At 27.8% G+C, this 25,312-nt stretch overlaps 5 protein-coding genes across 8 annotated transcripts; 2 read left to right on the top strand and 3 right to left on the bottom strand.

The window, feature by feature from the left end:
* Positions 1-309: 309 nt before the first annotated feature.
* LOC124431679 lies at positions 310-5,349 on the bottom strand. 3 transcript variants are annotated; one of them, XM_046979853.1, is made up of 11 exons: positions 5,099-5,346; positions 4,640-4,784; positions 4,033-4,155; positions 3,714-3,913; positions 3,262-3,471; positions 1,904-2,075; positions 1,766-1,832; positions 1,535-1,694; positions 1,245-1,382; positions 1,005-1,118; positions 311-907 (listed from the first exon to the last, which is right to left on the bottom strand). In XM_046979853.1, the coding sequence occupies exons 1-11, from the start codon at positions 5,170-5,172 to the stop codon at positions 688-690; spliced, it is 1,623 nt and encodes a 540-aa protein (XP_046835809.1). In that variant the 5' UTR covers positions 5,173-5,346; the 3' UTR covers positions 311-687. The 3 variants fall into 3 exon arrangements, with proteins under 3 accessions (XP_046835810.1, XP_046835811.1, XP_046835809.1); XM_046979854.1 differs by lacking the exon at positions 4,033-4,155 and having other exon boundaries at positions 310-907; positions 5,099-5,349; XM_046979855.1 differs by lacking the exon at positions 3,262-3,471 and having other exon boundaries at positions 310-907; positions 5,099-5,347.
* Positions 5,350-5,707: 358 nt separating this feature from the next.
* LOC124431678 (RNA-binding protein 26) lies at positions 5,708-13,324 on the bottom strand. Of its 2 annotated transcripts, none has more exons than XM_046979850.1 (11): positions 13,187-13,324; positions 12,945-13,112; positions 11,995-12,113; positions 11,602-11,899; positions 10,416-10,580; positions 9,908-10,269; positions 9,087-9,335; positions 8,269-8,781; positions 7,270-8,054; positions 6,876-7,130; positions 5,708-6,718 (listed from the first exon to the last, which is right to left on the bottom strand). In XM_046979850.1, the coding sequence occupies exons 2-11, from the start codon at positions 13,001-13,003 to the stop codon at positions 6,638-6,640; spliced, it is 2,886 nt and encodes a 961-aa protein (XP_046835806.1). In that variant the 5' UTR covers positions 13,004-13,112; positions 13,187-13,324; the 3' UTR covers positions 5,708-6,637. The 2 variants fall into 2 exon arrangements, with proteins under 2 accessions (XP_046835806.1, XP_046835807.1); XM_046979851.1 differs by having other exon boundaries at positions 8,269-8,769.
* Positions 13,325-13,713: 389 nt separating this feature from the next.
* LOC124431680 (septin-2) lies at positions 13,714-16,139 on the top strand. Its single transcript, XM_046979856.1, has 8 exons — positions 13,714-13,855; positions 14,103-14,220; positions 14,322-14,658; positions 14,824-14,935; positions 15,000-15,192; positions 15,277-15,404; positions 15,537-15,710; positions 15,792-16,139. Exons 1-8 carry the CDS (start codon positions 13,826-13,828, stop codon positions 15,963-15,965), a joined length of 1,266 nt encoding a protein of 421 aa, XP_046835812.1. The 5' UTR covers positions 13,714-13,825; the 3' UTR covers positions 15,966-16,139.
* A 1,138-nt stretch (positions 16,140-17,277) lies between these two features.
* LOC124431721 (proliferation-associated protein 2G4) lies at positions 17,278-21,509 on the top strand. Its single transcript, XM_046979928.1, has 7 exons — positions 17,278-17,397; positions 18,052-18,286; positions 18,514-18,676; positions 18,775-18,954; positions 19,060-19,308; positions 19,407-19,553; positions 19,879-21,509. Exons 1-7 carry the CDS (start codon positions 17,313-17,315, stop codon positions 19,981-19,983), a joined length of 1,164 nt encoding a protein of 387 aa, XP_046835884.1. The 5' UTR covers positions 17,278-17,312; the 3' UTR covers positions 19,984-21,509.
* A 1,183-nt stretch (positions 21,510-22,692) lies between these two features.
* On the bottom strand, positions 22,693-24,552 carry LOC124431720 (NEDD8-activating enzyme E1 catalytic subunit). Its single transcript, XM_046979927.1, has 4 exons — positions 24,164-24,552; positions 23,700-24,060; positions 23,297-23,626; positions 22,693-23,176 (listed from the first exon to the last, which is right to left on the bottom strand). Exons 1-4 carry the CDS (start codon positions 24,409-24,411, stop codon positions 22,811-22,813), a joined length of 1,305 nt encoding a protein of 434 aa, XP_046835883.1. The 5' UTR covers positions 24,412-24,552; the 3' UTR covers positions 22,693-22,810.
* Between the last annotated feature and the right edge of the window lie 760 nt (positions 24,553-25,312).

Raw genomic sequence — 25,312 nt, 5'->3', positions numbered from 1 at the left:
TCCACATTCATAATATGAATGTATTGAATGTGAGCAGATGTTATGACTATCATTGTTTTATACTTTCGCATATCTGTAATCTAGTTATAGAAATATTGTTAATGTTATAGGTCTTTTTGTCATATGAAGACCAAATATGTTTTAACTTTTTATACAACAGAAACAATACTAAAATATATATTTCCAATAGAATAAAAATATATGATTAATAACAATAAAACATATTATTTTTATCATTACTATATCAATAAACATGTATTTTCATATGTTTAGTTTAAATAATAAGAGAATAATATATGAAGTAAATGAGCTAAGAAAAAAAGATTTACACTTTACAAAAATATTTGAGAAGATATCTAATATTAATCAATCAGTTATATTGGATACTTTCGAATTTTTATAAGTATGCTTATCATTATTAATTTAGTGAACATTAGTATGCTATATGATATCATCTTAATAGATGGAGAGAGATAGCTGTATATATTTGATGAGAAATAAATATAGGTATAATTATTTGTTAAAAGATGATAAAAACAGAAATATGAAAGTTTAAAATTTGTAGATTAATTATAAATTGGAAAAAAATAGCATAAGAAAATTATTTATAGTAATTTTTGGAAAATAAATTATTTCAAGTTAATTTGCAAGTGCAAAAAAACTTAGAAAGAAACAATCACATATATTTCATTTACCACGACTTTCTGTATTAGCTAAACTCCTCTGAGAATATATGGAACCTTCTGCTAATCCTCTTAACGGACCTTTTCGTAACTCGGCATTAGGACCTTTAGCAAGATAACTTCCTGATACTAATGCTGCATCATGTCCCATTGCTGCTGACTTTGGAAATTGTTCTTTTGATAATAAATTGGGATCTGGTCCTGACCATGGTGCATAATCTGGCCTAAAATGATTTAACATAATTCTTAATTGACAAAATATAAAATTATATATATTATATATTTATTAATATTATAACATTAATTTTTATTATGACTTACAATAATAAATCATTATTAGCTCCTTTTGACAATTCAGGATTTGGACCAATGGGTTTTAACAAATATGGAGATTTATATTCATTGTCTTCAGTGGTACTAGTTCCACGGGAAACTCTAAAATATCAATATTTTATAAGTTATTGTATAATTATTTAATTTAAGATATTTAGTAATATAAATAACAATGTCTGGAAATCTTTAATTTAATTGTTATAGAAATATGATACACAAATATCGTACTTTGGTATTTCTATTTTATTTTTAGATCTCTTGGATTTCTCAGGATCAATTTCCTTAACTACTTTTTTAATTGGTGATGCTGTTAGTTTTATAGCTTCTGTTACAGGTGGACTTTCCTTTCGCTCATCACTTCGACTGCTGTTAAGACAATTAAAATATAAATATAAATATATATATATATATATATATATATATTTATTTATTTATTTATCCATATACATTAATTCTTTTATTATGGATAAATTTTATCCATAATAAAAGAATTAATGAGCACGATGAGTATGATTTACCTTTGACTACTGGAAGTACAAAGTGGCCTTGTAGCTTCTTCTGCGACCATAATATCTAATATGTGTATTGCTCTTTCTTCATCATAATCTACGCTGTCCATAGCAAGCACTATTACTCTTTCTGGTACAGATTTATATTTTTCCGTCAAGCGTGCTTTCACTGAAATTATTTTATAGATTATTTATTATATATTAATAAAAGAATATATATATATTTTTTTAATAATATACTTTTGTTTTTCTCCTCCAAACTTTTCATACGAGGAGGTGGAGTTGGAGCAATTCGTTCATTTTGATTCTATAATTAAAAAGAAATGTGTTAGAGATTTACACTAAATATTTCATTACCTAATAAAACTGATTACTTACTTGATCTTTATCTTTCTTTTTATTTAAGGATTTATTAGGAGCAGTAAGATTTCGTTTCTCATAGCCTAAATCAATTAATTTTTCAGAAGCTTTTTGAACATTATTTTCACTTTGTTCCAATATGTCAAGTAACATTGTTTCATCAACTTTAGGAAATACATTTTTCAGGTACCTATACACAAATTTTAAATATATAAGTTAAGAGAAATTTCAAATGTTGATAATAGTTCGTATATAGATATGATCTAAAACACAAAAATGTGTTCAAATTATATTTCAACATATTATATCAATACATAAATAGATAAAATCTACCTCTAAAAGGTCTTATTGATATTTCTCTCTTTTTAAATATAAAACTTATACGTTCTATCTTCAAAAATAAAATAAAGATAAAGTGTATTAAAAATATGTTATATAATATGCATATTTGGTTGACAAATATAAATGATTACATATTTTTGCATCAAGCAGTAATATTTAATAAAAATCTCTTGTTTAAATATTTAAATCTGCAAATGTAATCAACTAATTATTTTATTAAGAAATAGTAGTTCAAGCTGTTTAAGCTATGAGATGGTTTTAAGGCATAATATACATGCATATATAATTACGCTGCATTAGAACAAATGAAATTTTTTAAATTACATACACAGTTGAGTTATTGATAGGCTTAAATTGAGAGTTATTGATGCAATCTGGATCATTTGTTCTTACACAGATGTTTACAATAACTGACATTTACACAACATTTTAAACATTATTTAGTGCCACTAAATGTTAAACAAAATGTATATAGATGATAACAGAAACTAACCTATCTATGATTTGTGTAATGTTTATACTACCCAACGTCTATGGTAAACCAGGAAGAAACTGAAAAGTAAAAAAAATTCCAAATAATGAAATCTTAACTAAAATAAGTAAATCAGATAGGATACATTGTCATTCTATAAAGACCACAGATACAAAGGGAGACATAATTATCTTTAAATATCGTTATCTTTTAAATGCTACTAAATAACAATTTTTCTACCGTGCGTGACACAAAAAATACTTGTAGTATTTATATAAATTAAAAAATTTACCAGATTCAACAGATGCAATTTTTCGATAATTGCGGAAGTTCGAAACGTAGTAGTATTTTGTAGCAGGGAAATAATTGGTACATGCTATTGCTACATCGCAATGATCAAATTGTGTACACAAATGAAATATACCAGAAATTTACAAAGAAGCAAAAAAAGAGTATTACTTTGTTCCAGATCTGGTATACTTCTTATTAATCATAACAAGATACGATATCAACATCTAGCATCCAGAGTAGGTGAGATGGAAACTATAAGTATGGGATAAACCTAAGTTTCATTTTTGGGGAGTTAGGGGCTGGCCGAACCCCACGAGGTGGACTCAATGTTAAAGCTGCATGTATAGCATGAGCTGGTAGCCTCCATCTTGGTATTGCATATTTTGAGTGTACTCCCATAGGTGTACACGGTCCTGGAGCGCAAAGAGGATTCTTTTCCACTTGGAGAGCGCTTACAACCAAAGCTGCTCTGTTATGGTATCTGAAAGCATCGGCTAGGAACTTAGCGCTAAATTTAATACAATGCTATGTGAAAAAAGTGAAGAAAAAGAAAACATGTACAAAATGATAATTAATTATAGCATCATAAAAATAAATATAAGTGTGATGAGAAAAATAAATATAAATGTAATAAAATAGTAAATATTTGTTAGTTTAAATGATACACAAAAGAATTAAATATTGTTAATGAGAATTAGCTTTTCAAATTCATAAAATACTTACTTTTTTAACAGCAGTCGTATGTGAGTATCAGAGACTGTAGGAAACATTGCATTGATTTTTGCAACTTGCAATTCAGAATCAGAATCTTGTGTTAAAGTAGTTTCCATATTTCTCACTGGTGTTGGTGATCCCAAAGTAATTTCACCAAATCGATTTGTCATGGCACTCATTGATTTCATAGACATTGGAGTTTTTAAATCCTATATAAAATACATACTTATCAATCAATTATAAAATTATCAGAATTAAATATTGTAAGATATAATTTAGTTTAATTTTAAATAAATACATCTGCATTGATTTAATTAGCATTACCTACCTGTAAACTGGGTGGCAAAAATGCAAGTTGAGGATTATGAAAAGGCGATGGTGTTGGATAAATTTGAGGAGCTTTATGAGCTCCTGTATAAACTAAATGCCCACCACCACCAATTCCTCCAGTCTTGAATATGTACAATACATTTTATATTTAATCCAAATGCAGCATATTAAAATATACATATAAAAATATACGTACTTTATATGATGCATAAGAAACCCTTATATTATTTCATTAGATTATATTAATTTTATATAAGATAAATAAGTTTTTTTAAATAACTTCATAAATTTTATATAAAAATAAAAAAAAATATAAATAATATAAGTGGATGATAAAAAGAAATTTTTGTAAAATTTTAAACTGCTATTTTTTTAAAAAGTATAAAATACTTTTTACAAAATACTTTTTAAAATACAATTATCTATCCTACATTTTAACTTTAAATAACTTAGAGAAATATTTGATATATTTGAATTTTTACTCTAATTAATTCACAGATAAATAAAAACTTCTATAATTAGCAAACTGCAATGGATTAGTTAGTTTAAGCCAATTATTGATCTTTAGATTTGAATTCGAAATGTAATAAAATATTTTATCTGACCTGCATAGGTATATCTTGAGAAGTAATGGTTGTGGCAGAGCTCAATGCTATGGAATTTTGTGTCTGTACATACTGAGAGTATTGCCAATATCGTATCCTTGGATCTTCCCATGTTGTTGTACGGTTAAAATGGTCTATAAAATATCTGAAAGAAGGTATTCATTGATATCTAATAATCTATGTACTTTGGTAAATTTATAAATAGATAATATACATATATTATCTATATATAATATATGTATATTATCTATTATAATAATTATTTTTAATAAAATAAATTTTAAAAATATTATTCAACAAAAATTTATAACCAACAACACAATTAAAATTGAATAGAACATGAATAAACGAAAGAATAAATGAAGTAAGAGGAATTATTTGTACCGTACAAATAAAATTTTTACAGATACAAATGTTCATAAAATTATGTTATATTACTTCTAATTATAATTTACATACGGACGTCTACTACGAGAATCGTATCTACACTCCCAACCAGGTGGCAATTGGCTTCTATCACTTTGTTCCGTCATTTTTAAACGTATTTTGATAATTTAAACGTAATTGGTGCTGCGTCGCGCTTTTCTTTACCTATTCGTATAAAGGGAAGAATTCTAAGTTAGTAGAAATCGAATATAAACGTAGGACGTATAACTTGTATATAGAGTATATGTACTTTATAGTGTATGCGCACATACCCATTGCGCAGCATAGAGCAAATATTAGCCAATGTTTGTTTATCGGTCATTTAATCGCCGTATGACATATGTATATAATTTTTGTAAGTACGTAACACTTTCATATACAAAAATATACGCAATCTTAGCTTTTTTACAAGATAGAATACTGGAGGAATTAAGACAACTAAAGTAGAAAGGAATATTTATACATATATAGATACATTAAATTAAATTAAATCTTTAAAATTTTTTAATCAACAAGTAATCTTCTCTTCTCTTCTCAAAAGATGATTTCTAATATTAAATCTTTTTTATGATTATTTATTGTGACAATGAACATGCAACGTATTTTACTACTACTATCGAATGGGAAAAAACGCACGCAAGATTAGTTTTAAAATGTATCAAATAATTTATTTCTGACTCTACTAGTATCAGAACACATTTTGATTTCATCATAAATTTTTAGTGCATGTGCATGTTCAAATGGTATATTTATAAATAAAATACTTACCTTCTTATAAAACTGAATGGTTTATGTGTAACAATGATATATTATTTTTGCAATATATATTGAAACAATCTATGTAAATTATGCACTAAATATCTTTTGGCGTTACCAACTTAATTCACTGACATTAGGTAAAACAAAACAATGAAAATTATACATGATACTGTACATGATTACAGGAACAATTTTTAAATAGTACATTTAAGTGAAAGTAAAAAATCATTTACACTACTTTAAGCGTTATACGCTATCTCTTATGAAGAAGATCTAGAATAAGCTATGTATATTATACAAATTATAAATATAGTTTTCTCGCTTTCGACAGAAAAATGTTTAGAACTACATATGCCTATTTACTCTAGATTTATGTACTACATCATAAAACCTTATAATATCATAACGAGAAATAATCGCAATTCTACAGATGAAAGATGAGGACTTAAAGTTAGAATAAGAGTTTCCCATACAAAACATAGCGATTTTATTCTAGAAATAATGAGATAAATTTGGTTAGTCGTGTTGTGGAAACTTGTATACTGGCCTATTTTCGTGATGCGCATTATTGGACACAGTATAGACATACCGTTATAATGCACACGCATATTTAATAGTATTAACAAGTATTGTAATGCTCATTATAACGCCAATGAGCCCATAACGTGACTTTTTTGACAAAATCATTGTATTTGAAACATTAAGCAGCGATGTAGCAGTCATGAAAGAACTGAGCAAACATCGATATGCCCAAAAAATGCTACTACCACTGTAGCCAATAACGCACTTTTGTCATAAATAACGCTGATGCTGCTATCGTCGCCAACTGCGTGGTTCCCCATCTTCCTCCTCTTCCTCTTCATTTTCTTCAAGAAGTAATGCTTCTGCTGTTCCCTGTAAATATGAACATTTACATTAGCATCTATCATTGCAATTTACAATATTGGTTTAAAAAAAAAAAAAAAAGAAAAAAAAAGAAAAGAAAAGAAAGGAACAAAAAGAAAAAGAAAAAAAAAGAAAAAAAAAAAAAAAAGAAAAAAACTGAACATACTTCTAAATCGATTTCCTCTTCAGCTGTAGGCGGTGCTTGTTCAGAATGTACAGAAAGTTGTACGGATGAATTCAGATTATTTCCGCTTCCACCGCGATGTAAGTGATGCCCGGATACCCAGGTTATAGATAATAATCTATCTTGAAAGGTACGGCCTTTTAACATTGCAACTTCGGCTTCTTTTCTGGATTTATAATTGATTACAATAGATGGTGTTGTATCATCTATAATTTGGTTCACTATTTCTCCAAATTGCTAAAGAAAAAAGCAATAATCCTTAATATTTCATAAGTAAAAAAAATTTTCTTTTTTTATTTAATATATTGAATCTCAAACAGTAAATTCTATCACGAATAAACATTTACTTTATTAATAATTATATTAATCAACTTACTTGAAAATGTGCTAGAACATCTGATTTTTCCTCCGTTTCGTAACCTGAGACTAGAAGACTCGTTGGTCTATGATCTACTGAAACGTGAGCATAACTTCCTCTTCCACGACCCCTATATGAAACTGCATGAGTTCCACGTATAATTCTACTAGACCTCGCACCTCTACCTACACCTGGACTCGCATGTAAACCTAATGCAGCAGCTTGAGCTCGTAATTCATTTAATCTCTTTTGCAATTCTCCTGCATCTTGACCCTCCTGCTGAGCAGTCATTAAATCCAGCTCAGCATCTAAAATCTCCTTTTGAGTTTGTTCTTTGGACTTGATCTGCGATTTATTTCCACAAATTTGTCCATTTGCAGCTAAATCTTTACGTAAATTATCAATGGATTGTTGCATAGTTTTAATTGTTGCCATAATTGCATCCTTCTGCTCTGGATTTTTCTCCGCTTTATCTATTAAAACTCTAATTTCTACAAGATGTTTGTCTAGAAGTTCTTGCTTTCTTTTCCTTAAATCAGCAGTTAATTTTATAGCTTCTTTACGTTTTTCTTCTTGCTTTTTCTTTAATGTTTCTTTAGCCGCTAGTATCTCCTGCGTTTTTTTTATTGCTAAAACTTTTTCTTCTCGTGTAGGAACTGCTGCCGCTTTTGGTGATGTTGGAATCACATTCTGTGTATTTTGTTCATCCGACGAACGACGTGTGGGCACATACTCATTTTCTTCCGATTTTGCTGGCAAATTTAGAGCAGCACCTAATCTTTCTTTTACGGAAGGACGGCAACCTTGATAAACATGGTCATATGTTAATAAAAATTTAATGGTAACAATATATTAGATTCGATTTATTATTATTATTATTATTATTATTATTATTATTATTATTATTATTATTATTATTATTGCTATTATTAAGTTGTAAATTGTTATATACAAAAATTAGCTATTTTTTAAAATATGAATTTCATAAAACATACAAAAATATAATATTCAATTTACCTGGTGGTACATTTTCTATAGCTCCACTAACTGAATTATTATTTATGTTATGCCAAAACACTTTTATGAATCTATTATTCAATACAGCTTCAGTGCTTCTGTATGCAGCCTTAGCTTCTGTAGGTAACTGGAAAGTAACTAAAGCTGCTTCTGGATCACCTCCAAAATTAACTTGAATATTTACAATTTTTCCAAATTTGGAAAAGTGATTATTCAATTGTGTTATATTGTTTAAACTTCGGGGAACTTTCTTCAATTCTAAAGAACAGTTAGCTGGATTGTGCACTGCTCTTTGTTTTGGTCCAAGACGATTAAAATCAAATGCTTGTTTCCGTTTCAATGGATTTGCTTGACTATGTGTTATTTCTGTCGAATTTGTGTGAGGAATTACTGGTACACTAATCAATTCCCTTTGACCTCTTCCATAGAGTCCAGATCCAGTCTGTGGGTGTCTACCCCATGGCATTCTTGGTTCCATACTAGGGGCATCTGGATTGTATTCTGCAAATGCATCTAACATATTCTTGTTATTGTCATTATATCTCATCAAATATTGATAGTTCAAATGTTTCAATAACAATAATATCTTTCTACTTTAATGCTCGCCTAACTAATACTAAGTTATTAGATATTTTTTAAACGATTTTGCCATCTAAATCACTACTAAATTATATGAAATAATATTGATCTTTGATAATATTTCAAGACAATTGATCTCTTATTTAAGGATTAATATATTGTTTTAATATAATCACTTCGATAGAATATTGAAACTTTAACTATTGTAAAAAAAAATATTATATAGATATACTTCCTACCCATATTAGAATGATGTTGATTTCGTAAGTGCGGTGGTGGTAGACTTGCAAGTGGAAGGTGTGGTGGCGGTGCATTGCCATTTGGACCTGGAGGTGGATCAGGTACTGCTGTTACTGGTACTGTACCTGGAGCTTGATGACTATGTGGTCCAAAAGTCAGAACACGACTTAGAGCAACATCCTCCAATACAACAGGATCAGTACCATGATCATAAGGACAAAGATCTCCTCTCATACAATATCCTTTCTCTATAAAAATATATTTATTTTTCAGGTATTATATACTTCGTATATTTTATGATCATTAACCCTTTCGTTACGTAACGATAAATATAATCATTCATCATCACATATTTGCTAGTGACTTTATCCATTTGTTGAAATTTCGCATTAATTCACAACTTTGATTATATTAGATCAATACAATTTGAATTAAAAATCAATAATTTACATGATGCGACAAAGTATCAAATGTTACGCTTTGTCAGCGTTAAAGTATACCTTCAATCAGTAGTAAAAAACACGGCTGATCCGCACTGAACTGAACTGCAAGTGAACTGAACTGCACACTTGCTTTCTGACTGTGTACTTGCGAACGACGCTGCCATATCGAAAGGGTTAAAGTTCATAACATTTGGAAAGTTTTTATCGTTCTAGTATCGTTTCAATTATCAATGATAAAATTACTTAAAATATATCATTAATGATACTTTTAGATATTTTATCGTTATTCATTTATTTTAATAAAAATGTTTAAATAACACAATATGTATTTTTTAAAAAATTCAATTTTATAACAATCATAATCAAGAATTACGTACCATCAAAATCTCTACATCTTCTCTTTGCTTGAAAAGGACCAATTTGGTTGCTTGGCATATTAGATGCAACAGCAACAACACTTTGGATCGATTGACTTGTAGTAGATAACCTCATGTCTACGTCTCCGTGATTACTATCTTGTGTTGGAGTACCACCACCCGGACTTCCTTCTACTCGTTCTGATCTATCTACATCCAACCTCTCTGAACGTTCTATTTTTTTACGATCTAAGGATCTTGATCGTGATCTGGATCTCAACGGGGTTGGAGATCTATTTCTGAAACGTGCTCTATGATCGCGACTATCGGGACCATCTCGTAACCTTGGTCGTATTGGAGATGTACTACGACTTCTAGTGCGTCTATATAAACAAAAGGAAAAGAGATCCTTATTATTCTACCCTCGCCAAAAATATTCTTAAAATTGTCTTTATATAGAAATACATTACAGCAATTTGATAGAATGCATATAAGAATAAACCATTTTAACAAGAATCGTTCGTGCAACCTTCTGTCGTGTCGTCTAGCTGTGATAGGTGGAGATTCATTCCGCCATGGACGACTCCTATCACGTTCTCTGTCGCGACGAATGTGTTCTCTGCTTCTTGATCTGCGTCTATCTCTTTCCCAAGAACGCGATCGAGATCTTGTCCTTGATCTCATACGACCACTCCTATAAACACATTTGCAGAAAAAAAGTAACATTTAAAATATTTTTAAAAGTAATATATTAAATTTTTCCAAAAAGCAAAAAATAATTATATGGATATACATTAAGAAACACCTTCCTTTTTAATATCTATCCTTGTTCTACTATATTTTATATGAGACTTGTACAATAAAAAGAAATTATCTCCATAGTGGCTGCTCCTAAATGTTCTTGATTCCAAACTTATATGCTTACTTTTTTATCTAGTATACATATAATACAGCTATAACCTCTAGTACACACCGCTTGCTGTGGAGATAATCTTTTTCTATCTTATAAACTTCATCAAATAAAACAAATTGGATCAGGCAGAAGTTGTAAGAAAGAAAAATGTTCCTAAATTTATGTCCACCGAATCTTTCTGCTTAGATCAACTTCCTGAGCACTCCCTATAAGAAAGATACTTATTGAAGATAAACTCTATAATTAGGAAGCAACAATATCAAAGATGAAATTCACAAATACTTGCAGTAATGACATTAAATTAATAATTATTAATTTTTAAACATGATTACAAAAATTATTTAACAATAGATGTTGTTAAAATCAAGTTAAATCAAATAAAGAGTTTGCAAAGATTAATATTCATATATTAAATCTTCAAGTCTATTACAATAAATTTAATTAGATACAAAAAAAAATATAGTAGAATAGACTAGTAGAATTGCAATTTTGTTATTGTTTTTAAATATTCATATCATATACTATGAACTATTATATTATACTATAATAATATCATTAATTACATTTAGTTACTTACAAATGTATGCTGTATATTAATATAATGTTAATAAAAATGCAGAACCTTTTTTCATGTACATAAAATCATATTTATTAATTCTATGAAGATAACATAAACAACTATCTGAATTAGAGTTCCACTACTAATAAGAGAAGTCACATTATGCATTGAAATATGCTATAAATTGATAATTGTATTATGTTTCAAAATTAAAAACAAATAATATTTAAAGAAAACACTTACCGACTACGAGAACGTTTTTCTTTCTCCTTATCACCCTTATCAGAATCAGATTTTCTTGTTTCACGCTTGCAAATAGCTGTAGGCGTCGAGCCATTTACTTGAAGCGGTGCAACAGGATTAGTAATTACAGGAGCTAAAGAAATTGTTGTATCTGCAGTTTTTTCTGATGTTATCACTGGAGGTGGTGGATTTACACCTGGTGGAGTTCTACCACCATCTGGATCTCCCTTAGTGGGTGGAAGTATATATTCTTGAGTCTCCAAAGTTTTAAATAATAGCTCCACAAAATTTTTAGTTTCTATCATCATACATAAGATATATAAATAATTAACTATCCGTATTTATAAATATAAATTTACTAAGGTTTGTAAATTATAAAAATAAAGAAGATACCTTGTTGCAAAAATACATCAAGCTGTTCTACCATACAACCTCTTAACTCCTCTAAGGTTTTATCTTTCTTAACCAAGGCATATACATATTTAGCTAATGCAGCAGGATCTGCATCACAGCTGTAAACAATATATATATATGTTACTATATATTAAACTTTATGTGTATATATGCATATACAATATTATGCAAAATGTAAAGATAAGTTTAAAAATGATTTTATTACAATATACACATTCATATTTATAACATACGTATGCTTTGTAAAATTTTATTTTACTTCCTGTAGAGCAGTAATATACTGAAATTATTTTGTTATTAAATTATTTTTTAATATTATAAAAATATAAAATATAATATATTGTTAAATACTATATATATATACTTATATATATATATACATATATACATATATATATATATATATATATATATATATATATATAGTGTAAAGATATATCCATACGTACGCACGCGCGCGCATGTGTATGCGCGCGCGGCATAGAGACACATATAAAGGCACATATATGAAGTATCTCTAAAGCGTTATTAGTATTATTATACGATTGAGACTAATTTATAAATACACATATGCATTTTGTAATATTATAATATTTATAAAAGTAATGATAAAGAAAAAAAAATAAAATAGTTTACTTTCTATAGGAGTTAAAAGTCTCAATAACCCTTTAATGAAAATTTTTCATTGCAACAAGAATAATATAATTATTTGATTAAACATAGAAGGACATATGTCGACGACTCAAAAATTATGATAAAATTAATTTAAATAATATTTTTTTTGCGAAGTAAAAAACGGCACATGTACGGCCATTTATGCATCGTATAGATATACTCATCCGCGCGCGCATACATACATACATGCATAGATGTACGCATACACATATACGCAGCACACAAAACGTACTTGGACAAGCTGGCCTACTTACAGCGGCTCCAAAACGGCAGTAAGCCACGCTTTGAATTGATCTGGATTCTCTATTATCATTTTTAGTAAAATCGCAATGAAAAATGCATAAAAGTCTTCAAACGCACTCGTTAGTTAAACGCTTTCTGGGCGGGAATAAGCACTCTTCTATGTAAAGACAGTCGCCATTCTGAAATTTTACACCCAATATAATTTTCATGTAGATAGACAACCTTGTTCCGGTAAACATCACTAGAGACGCACCGATCAAATTTTGCGTATGCGCATACGTTTGATCTTTTCTGGGAACAACTGAAACTACATTACTAGAAAGTTCTCAGAGCGAGTAACACGACAGTAACGCCATCATATCTAGCCAATGCTTCAAGAAGACAATAGATTTTCATTATCTTTTTCCGAATTTTCGTCGTTTTTCCAGTACTCGTGTACAATGTTCCATTATCGTTATTCATTCATTACATTTTCGTTATACCGTTGTTATTATCTTGTTAAATAAAAGTATAAAAACGAATTAGAACTGTATTCAGTGAAATATTCACGCTTTGTAATCACGTCGCTTCTTAAGTACGGACCAACAAGTCGGTGCAATAGAAGACGAAAACCCTATATTGTCTGCAACAGGATATATCTAGTCAAGTGACGGAAGGAAGAAGTTAATCCAAATATAAAACATTTCTTTTTGTCAATAACTTCTTTTATGATCCTTTTGTAATAGTGTTTCGATATTCGGTCATTAGAAATTATTATCTTATTGAATATATATGATTACGCGCGGATTTAAAGATATTTTTTTAGAAAGGCTGCTAATAGTAGCACGTGGCGTCAATCCGTCAAATTTAGTTTGAAACATATCGCACTGTTTTTGATCCATCCTGCGTAAAAATGGCGAGTTTAGAGATTGAACGAGGGAAGGTATTACAATTATAACAATGTTAATTTAATGTATTTTTTCTCTCAATCCAAAAAATAATGTTATCTTTAAAAAGCTTTTTGTTCCAAAAAATATGATAATTATTTTAATAATTGTATTTTCCTTTTATCAATTTGATATAATCTCAGTTCTAATTGTCAGAATAATATTATACTATCATAGCTTCAATTTATTTGAAGGTATAGTTTTATTTACTTTTTTGTCTTAATAATGTATTGGTTTTTTCAGTTGGACTCTTCTATACGCAATTTAAAGCTCTCGGGTCATGTAGGTTTTGATAGTCTTCCAGATCAATTAGTAAATAAATCAGTTCAAAATGGATTTGTATTTAATATCCTTTGTATTGGTATGATATATTTTTATATTTATAAGGAAACCAAAATGTACTTTTGTGATTTGATACTTTCCAATTATATAATAAATTATAAAATTAATAAATTTCTACAGGTGAAACTGGTTTAGGTAAATCGACTCTTATGGATTCATTATTCAATACAAGCTTTGAATCTACTCCAAGTCCACATAATCTAGCATCTGTAAAGTTGAAAGCACATACCTACGAATTACAAGAAAGTAATGTTAAACTTAAACTTACCATTGTTGATACAGTCGGATATGGGGATCAAATTAATAAGGAAGATAGCTTTAAAACAGTTGTTGATTATATAGATGCACAATTTGAAGCATATTTACAAGAAGAATTGAAAATCAAACGCTCTCTGTCAACTTATCATGATAGTCGTATCCATGTTTGTCTCTATTTCATTTGTCCAACAGGTCATGGGTAAATATTTTCAGGAAAACAATATAAGTTTTGAAGTTCTTATCTCCATTGAGAGGAGTTTTTTGTTTTATCAATATTACTCCATTTTATTTATATTATACTTGCAAATTTACTGATTTATATCAATATTACTATTATCAATTGTAACTAGCAATATGTTTTTAGACTTAAATCAATTGATCTTGTATGTATGAAAAAGTTGGATACAAAAGTTAACATTATTCCAATTATTGCTAAAGCTGATACAATATCAAAGACTGAACTGCAAAAGTTCAAGGTAAATAATTTATAAGATTAATATAAAATAATTAGTAATTTCATTTTATGTAATTTTCTTACAGAGTAAAATAATCTCAGAATTGCAAAATAATGGAGTTCATATATATCAATTTCCAACAGATGATGAAAGTGTAGCTGATGTAAATTCTAGTATGAATGCACATGTACCTTTCGCAGTAGTTGGTAGTACTGATTTTGTACGAGTTGGAAACAAGATGATGCGTTCACGTCAATATCCATGGGGTACAGTTCAAGGTAAAGAAACTAATGCAATAAAATATATCATTGATGCTAGGTATTATATAAATAAATAATAACAAAAATTTTCATATATAACAGTGGAGAATGAATCTCATTGTGACTTTGTAAAGTTACGTGAGATGCTCATTAGAACGAATATGGAAGATATGCGTGAAAAAACCCATTGTCGTCATTATGAATTGTACCGTAAGAGAAGATTAGAGCAGGTGAATTTTTATATAATTTTTTATATACTTCTATCAATAAATAATATTTTCAAGTCTCAAATATATAACATTGAAATGTGAAATAATGAAATGATTTTTATATGGGATTTTTATGGGATTTCCTATTTTTAGATGGGATTTAGTGATGTTGATAGTGACAACAAACCTGTAAGTTTTCAACAAACTTGTGAAGCAAAAAGATCTATTCATTTACAAGAATTACAACAAAAAGAAGATGAAATGAGACAGATGTTTGTTGCAAGAGTAAAAGAAAAAGAAGCTGAACTTAAAGAAGCTGAAAAGGAGGTAAATTTTATTAAGAACTTTCATTATACTGTATTGTTTTTATTATTTGTGCATTTTTTATTTTCATGTAAAACATGGCAGCTCCACAATAAATTTGATAAATTAAAAAAAGATCATACGGAAGAAAAAAAGAAATTGGAAGAAAATCGAAAAAAACTTGAAGATGATATCTTAGAGTTTAATAGACGCAAAACGCAATTTGCTCAACAACCACAACATCATACACTTACATTAGGGAAAAGTAAGAAAAAGTAATATATCTAAATACAAAAATATAATTCTTGTATAAGAAGATATTAACAAAAATAGAACTATAATCAGGATAATAGTATTAATTTATAATTTAGATGCAATATTTATCCAAAGTGTAAAAGATATACAATCTTTGTAAAAAAAATAAAACAGAAAAACAACCATTGCACAACACAATTTAAATTGTATTATGTAATTACTACTGATAAATAATTATATATAATGCATCAAAATTGATTTAAAATAAACTCTTTTTATAACAATTGTTATTATTTTAGCGATTTTACTTTTAATTTATATTTTACTGCAATGAAATATTTTTAAATTAACTTTTTTTTTTTAATATTTTTTAAAAAAGTATTTTAAACAAATTTATTTTAAAAATTATTGATATGCAGAAGTTTCTAATTTCTTTATCTTAGGTTAAGTTCTGAATATCTTTATTTTGTAAATATCTTGTATAATACCCTAGAATAGTTTATCTTCATTTTTGAATAGTCTTTCTTAATTGTCTAATAGATAATTATCTAAATGAAAAATGTATGTATAAGCTTAAAAGTAAAAAAAAGTAAATAAGTAACCTCAGCAAAACAAAATTGTTATGGCGTACTTCCGCCATTTTGATACACAATTTTTGTATTACTATATAATGCTTTATTTCTATATCGTTGCTTATATTTAGTTTATGACTAAATGATGTCAAAAATAATGAAAAGTGTAGGGGTTGGTTAGGATATGTGTAGTATGGTGGGTTTGATTTGTCAAATTTGTTTGATGAGTACGATCGATTTGTGTAGTACATATTTTATATAATTTAACAGTTATATGTATTAAAAGATTATATATATATATATATATATATATATATATATATATATTATATAAAAAAATTAATGCTTCATAATTTACTTTAAAATTTATAATCTATATATGTACTACACATTTTTTTAAATTTAGTACGAATAAAATCGATGTACCAAGATGACGCTTATATTACAATTTCTGCCACATGTACGTATGAAACATGTTAACCCTATATACGATTACAATCATTTATAAAATGATCAAGCTATAATTTTCAAACAATCAATTACATTCTTTTATTATGAAGAAAGAAAAGAATTAGTACGCTTATGGTCGATGTTCTTTTATTTTACTTGTTTTAAAAAAGTAATGTATACATCATTCGAAAAAAGATTCAAATAAAAATCTAATCAAATCATACCGGTATATATGATAGCCTTATAGAAGGCGTTATAAAAGCATACAGTGGCGCCGGCTACAAATCGAAATACAAATTATACAAGAGCTTCTGAAATCACGTGACCACAGATGTAGTGTGCTGAAGACATGGCGGACAAGGAAGAGCCTGAGAAGACCATTGCCGAAGACTTGGTTGTTACCAAGTATAAAATGGCTGGCGAGATAGTAAATCGTAAGAAAACATTTTACCATTCTTTCGAGAAGCTTGAAAATCAAAAATGATTTGGGTATATGTTGCCGTCAATGGTTACTTGGTTCAATTTTGGTACGGCCATATGGAACGTGGCGCGCCAATGCCGGGCTCTTACCATGTGGGATAGCTAGCATCGACTCTCATTTTAATATTTTTTTGAGATATAAATTTCTTTAAATTTGAAAAAAAATTTAAGTATATAGCTCTTATAAATATCATAATTATATGCTTCCTTTTATTCTTGATTTTTCTATTAAGTTTTATCAGAGGACTAGCTTTAATATGAGGTTTTCGAATGATATAAAATATTCTCAGTAATGCCCGCGTTTTCTTTCACACTTCCTAAGTAATTGAAGCAATTGAAATCTCTTTATAAAAAATTTGATTTGGACTTAATATGTATATGAAATTAATATTAAAAGCATTTCTATATAAGACTGATATCCCTTTTTTAACAAACAAATATAAATTTAAGAATTATCCGTAAAATGTGGTTTATAAAGTTACTATTATAAAAATTTATAAACATAACTATTTTAAAAGGCAACTATTATTTTAAAAATATATTAGAATGAACAAAAATATTAAATCTATTATTTTAATTGTAAATTTGATGTATCTTATTTATTGTAGGTGTACTAAAACAAGTTTTAGACAAATGTATTGTTGGAGCATCTGTGAGAGAGATATGTGAATATGGAGATACGCTTTTAACAGAAGAAACTAGTAAAGTTTTTAAAAAAGAGAAGGAACTTAAGAAAGGAATAGCTTTTCCAACCTGCATATCAGTTAACAACTGTATTTGTCACTTTTCTCCTATTGCAAGTGAACCGGATCTTATACTCAAAGATGAAGATATGGTTAAAGTGTAAGTGCATATTATTTATTGTAAGATAATCTTTAATTGCTTTACATAAGTATTAGTCAACACAATTTATAGGTGTGCTTGTCAATGAAAGCAGTTTATATCCGTGCACTTGGATAAATCCATTATTTACATAAATACCACTGTGTTAAGTACAGATACCAGAGGCAGTCTAATGTCGTTAATAGTAAAGTAAAATAACATTGGTCATTGTAATGTATAATTTTTAGTGATCTTGGAGCACACATTGATGGCTTTATAGCAGTTGTGGCACACACTATAGTTATAGGCTCTTCGACGGAACGCAAAGTTACAGGTAGAAAAGCTGATGCAGTTTTAGCTGCACATTATGCATCTCAAGCTGCGCTAAGACTTTTAAAGCCTGGAACAGAGGTATGATTCGTTACAATTTAAAGAATTAATAAATAGAAAATATAATTTTCATGGCGAAATTAAACTGTATTAGTCTAATACTAGCTGTATTTTTGTAGACATACACGATAACGGGAACAGTAGAAAAAATTTGTGATGCATATAAATGTAAACCAATTGAAGGAATGTTAAGTCATCAATTGAAACAATTTAAGATAGATGGAGAAAAAACGATAATACAAAATCCAAATGATGCACAAAAAAAAGAACATGAGAAGTTTACGCTTGAAACCCATGAAGTAAGAGAAACAAATCATATATTTTAAAGAATTAATTTTTGGAATTTCACAAATAATAAGGCAGTACATTTATATGTAATTACATTATATAAATATCTCTTTTAGGTGTATGCAATGGATGTACTTGTTAGTACAGGTGAAGGTATTGGACGAGAGCAAGATACTCGTGTTACTATATACAAAAAAACTGAGGAAACATATCAGCTTAAGCTGAAAGCATCTCGTATGTTTTATTCAGAAGTTTCCAACAAACATGGACTCATGCCTTTTAACTTACGTACCTTTGAAGATGAAAAGAAAGCAAAGATGGCAGTTCTTGAATGTGTTAATCATAGGTTGATTGAACCATTTCAAGTAAGGAGTTCATGAAATTTTACTAAAGTATTAATTTATAAATATATAAAATATACTACATGTATACTATATATATATGACATCTCACATTATTTCAGGTATTATATGAAAAACCAAATGAATTTGCTGCCCAGTTTAAGTTTACGGTATTATTGATGCCTAATGGACCACATAAAATTACTGGTATTCCTTTTGATCTTGACATTTATCAATCAGATTGCGTAGTGGAAGATCCAGAATTGAAGGTATACAAAATATCTATCTTGTCTTTAGATATTATTTTCATGACATGTTTAGATATTATTTTTATTTCTAAAAAATTTACAAATAGAATTTTTTTACATTTTATGGTATTATTACATATTTTATTTAAATTGCAAAGAAAAACTATTTGTTTATATTGAACTACTTGTTAATACAAAAGTTTTTAGCTTCAATATTTTTAACTATAATATATTTACAATCATAAACTGATTTCAAGGGGAAATTTAAAATGATTTTTCAATTTATTATGACGTACGAACATCTGATGTTTAATCTGTTTTTGTAACACAATTATTATCTTTGCAGAGTCTGTTATATACTTCTGCAAATCCAAAATCTGCAAAGAAAAAGAAAAAGAAGGCCGAGAAAGCTGTGGGGGAAGTAGCAATGGAAGTTGATGCTAAGGCCTAACACAATGAAGTTATGCTCGCTATGATTTATTGTCATCAAGCACTATCCCTTTCATATTATCTAGCAGTATAAAGAGTAAAATCAGAAACTTTTCAAAGAATACTGTATTTCAAATTTTATTCTTAACCATTGATGCCCACTTTGACAAAATGTAGATTTTTATGTTTTAATGCTTTTATCATTTCCACATCTTATTTACAAATTCAAGTTCAGCCAATACATAAAAGTGCTTATTATTTGAAAAGTGTCTAGTTTTACTCTGTAACAATGACACTTCATCACACTTCATGTTATAATTCATTGACACTTACGTTTTTATACCAGAACATCTTTCAATGACGCAGATTGTTACTCTACATAAATTGATAAATGTTCTTAAAAAATTGTTGCGGATATCTTACATTACATTACATCTTACATAATATTTAAACCAATGTCACTTTAATAACAATACGTAACTGGTTTTGTGAAATATCTCGATTAATCGAATTATATATATATATAAATATATATATATATATAGCGTGTGTGTGTGTATATATATATATATACACAATATATATAATATATATATATACACACGTCTTTATTAATATTCATAATTACTTAATTATAAATATGCCTTTGTTTTACGTATAGTCATGCACGCATCATGCATATATCTGTATATGTATGTTTTGCGTGTATGTGTGTACGCGCGCGTAAGTGAGTGTCATAAATATATACATATACCGCCTTTGACTTTCTTTTACATATAGGGACAAACTTTTTGATAATGTTCATTAAAACATAAACAAACAACATAATCAAATTGCATTACCCTCATTAACTTCAATTATTTTAATAATCAATTTACGTAAATATAAACTAGTCGCAAAACAGCAACAATTTTGTGTCAGTGGAAGTATAGCGGGTAGGGTAAAATACACTTAATTTGATAAATACTAGTTCTATACAATCTGATTTTATACGCTATCTCAGTGGTATTTGGGAATTTAAATTATAAACACATTTGGCTTGAACTTGTAAAATTGGAAAATATGTCAAATATGCTAGGATTATGCATAAACAATGAAATACTAATAAGTCTTGAAGTGTTTCGTTGCGCAAATTCCTCGACGGAAAGGCAATCATTCTACAACTTATTTTAAGCATCTTATAAAAATTTTATATCGGCAATTGAGAAGTACTTTGCATAGATCAACACTTGCTTCTCGTATTGTTCGCATTTAACGAAATGGAAAATGGACCTCTATCGTATGACATACTTGGAAAGTATTCGACTTATTGAGGTAATAAGCGCAAAATATTAATAATGTGTGTTAAAATAGTTTTATATAAAAAGGATAGATGTGTCTGTTACAAATATTTTTTCTAAACGAATTGTGTATATGTCGAATGTTACAGAATGTGCTTATACGATGAGAGATATAATCTTCTGTGCACTGTCCTTCCTTTGCTCTTAATCTTATTTTAACATTCTATTTATCATTATATTGATAATAAAAATATGTAATATGTTCCAACTGGCTACATTATTTATTTTATGTAGTCTAGCGCATGATAATATAATATTGTGAATTAAATTATATATGTTATGATCAAAGCAATATAAAAAATTTTTTATGTAGAAAGGACAGTGCACCATAAATGTTTATTAACGCGATCATACAAAATAAAAGGTAATATTATTTTGATTAAATTAATATTTCCGCGATAGTTGCAGTATAAAATGCATTATTTTTACAATTAATTCATGAACAAATGCTATATGGTCATTATTATATTTAATGCGTGATAGGCCTTTTAATATTTATTTTCTTTTATTTTTTCATCACACATATATAAGAATATTTAAAAAATTCCAACAATTTTAGATCATGACAAACTCCGCAATGATGACAACTGTTAAAAATTTCTTTTTCTATTTAAAAATGTTAAATGGAAGTGGGAAAAAAAGTGTAGCTAAGAATATAGGTTTTAATTTAAAATGATAGTTCGATTTCATTAATGTTGCTTTAATTTAATCGAGGTACTTTTTTATCAAGTATTGTGTTACGTGATTCATTATTATAAAATGTGAATCTTAAATCTTTTTCTTTAAAACTAATTTAAAAAGTCGAATTTCGTGAATCATATATATTAAATTTTTATGAATTTACAATTTTTATTCGCATAATATTTCAAAATCAATTATTAAACTTATCACCATGTGAGTCATACAGAAAACTTATATACTATCAAAATACCAATACATGCTAAAAACATGTTTTAACTCTGAGTTATTACACCATGTATAATGAAGAGAAGTTTTCCATGACTATTATTACTTGTAGAAATATACTATTAGCAAATATGTACATACATTGCAGAAGAAAACATTGCGAAATGTATGGTAGGTATTCCAAAATGAGTAAAATAAGAGCAATAAGTATTTAAATAATATACTTATTTAGAACAATATTATTTTAAACTCATCTTAATAACTTGTGTATTAAATAGTGAATGCACATGCGTTAAACTATTATTTAACACTTAATATTATAGAAAAATTATCTCACTAGTTTGAATTAAATCCTATAAAAAATATTTCTTTAGCTAAAAAGAAAAAGAAAACATCATAAAAAACGAGGTTTTTATTATAAATCTTTTTGTTACCTGAATGGATCAAAAACAAATAGAAGGCTATTTTAAAAGAAATTTTAGAAATAATGGGAAGATATTTATTTTTTACAATATATGTTTTGTATTTTAGTTTTTTGATATCACCGCAATAATCTTGAATATATTTATTATGCAGAATTGTAAGTATTATTAACAGTTTCAATTAAAATAAAAATTTCAGTCGTATTACAATTGCATTTGGCGTTGTGCTATCAGCAACGTTTATTTCATTGCCATCTTTTAGTCCAAGATCTGTTAATGTTTTAGATAAATTCTCACGGGTCTTTTCTTCAATACTTGAAACTGCTTGTATATATAAAGTTTTATTTTTACCATCAATATTGGCAGTAAGACCAGGATTTTTCATTTGTAAATCGGGTTTATTACATAGCAGTTCTATTAAATCTTTCAATTTGAATTTAGAATCTGTAATTACTATTTCCTTTGCTAGCTGACTGCATGCCACACAGTCTTTTTTTCTCTCTGCTTCATAAGTATATGTATAAATTCCATCCAGATCATTAAGTACCTTATAAGCAAAAATATTATGAATAGCAATATCTTTGTTACCTTATACATATAAAAATGCTGAAAATGTATCAGAACTGAATAAAACAAAATGCAAACTTATTTAATCAAATATAAATACCATGTAATTATTTAAGGATGCGCTACAACTACTAGCAAGCTTAAATGCTTCAGTTGCACAAGTTGCAGCAATTGTTGCATTCGTAGATGCTACAGCAGGTATAATGTTTTTTACGACACCTTGAACAAGTCTATATGTTAAACCTTGTATACCAAACTGAGCTGCCCTTTCACTAGATTTTTCATATATCCAATTTATATGTTGTGGATCGTCACCATCTATTATAGACTCAAATGGATTTTCTTTTGGCCATTGTATTACTTTAACATATTCTATACAATGTTCTGGTAAACGTGGTGTATTGGCAATCGTGCACAGTGGGTATGTAATCTATGAAAAAATATGCAAAGAATTTTTATTTTGTTAGCTTCAGTTATTGAATATTAATATTATGAGCGGTTACTTGGGGTGGATATAGATCTAATGTACACTCAATGCAAGCTGTTAATCCAGGTAATATAACTCTTGCATTTCCTTTAAAACCTTCAGTTCCTCCATCAATCATGGGTACAATGCTTGAACGATCTAATTCACCATCTTCATAAACTAAAAGAGATAACAGCATACCATTGATCCATCTTCTTGCAACAATAGAATCTAAACCACTAATGACAATATGAAATTGCCTATAAAATGCTTCATCTTTCATTTGTATTTTACAACAATGCGGAACTACATTGCACCCAGAGATTCTGGAATTTATGTATCTTGCAGCTACTTCAGCTTTCGAAGAGCCAATATCTTTGTGACGAAACAAGAATTGTCTGAAAATTGAAATTCGCAAATTGTTTTTAGCTTGTAAAAATAAATAATTTTAAAATAAACTGATAATCGAGCATATAATCTATCTAGTAGCAAACAGTATACCTATTAAGATTAGATAATTCAATTGTATCCATATCAATCACATGAATTTGTCTAAAACCCATTAAGGCAAGATCTTTTAACAATTCACAACCAAGACCACCAGCACCTATTACAAGTATTTTACAATTTTCTAAAAGAAATTGTAATGTTTCGGAAGATGGTTCAAAATCTGGTCTACAAAACGGTCCAGATCTTTCCAAAATTTTTCTTAAATTACTCCATCGTCTATGTGTATGATCAGAACCCATTTTTTCAAAAAGATGTATAAGAACAATTATTTTTAATGAACTTTAAAAATGTCAATAACGTATCATCATAAGCTAGTGAAAGAAATTGTTTTATCATCGTTATGTATATTTCGTATGTGTATAGATATATATAGACAATATCAATGATCGCTCACTCTTGATAATATCGTAATATATTAAATTCCTATAGTCATATAAAAATTGAGAATGCCTAGTAACTTTTTGCAGTAACGTTTGAGTATGAAAACTATATCACAGCAATTTATAGGCTACAATTACGTATTACTCAGTATTATTATTTACTCGTAAATAGAACAACCCGAAAAATTCTTAGATTTTATAGATTTACTTACTCTTTAATCATCAATAATCGACATCATGTAGTAGAAATTAAAATAAGTTTTTGATATAATGTACACAGATGTTCATTGAGAATTTAAATTTCTCTGGAGTTGCGCAGAATACAAAAATCTATATATAATATATATATATATATATATATATATATATATATATATATATATATATATATTGTATTTAATATTTGTTTATAAATAATTCTTTTTTATATAATATTAAGTACTTTAGAGTTGGTTCAAATTAAGGAATTTTAATTTGGTAAAAAAATGTATCGAACATATTATATATGTTAAAAATTATCATATATAATAAAATTTTATGTCAATTGAATTAGTTTTATGTATTTACACGTAATATATGGATATATGTAAAATGCATTAACATTGCTAATATTTGAAATGTAAATATTTTCAATTATTTATTTAAATTATTTAAATTAAAGTTTTTTCTATTTTATCGAATATAGTTTATTTCAAAGAAATTGATGGATTATTTTTTTTTACTCCGTTAAAACATAGTTTTATACAATTTATTGAAATAG

Source organism: Vespa crabro, chromosome 22 (genome assembly GCF_910589235.1).
Source record: "Vespa crabro chromosome 22, iyVesCrab1.2, whole genome shotgun sequence".
Taxonomy (NCBI): domain Eukaryota; kingdom Metazoa; phylum Arthropoda; class Insecta; order Hymenoptera; family Vespidae; genus Vespa; species Vespa crabro.
Note: the sequence above shows the minus strand (reverse complement) of the source record. Positions and strands in the feature narration are given on the sequence as shown.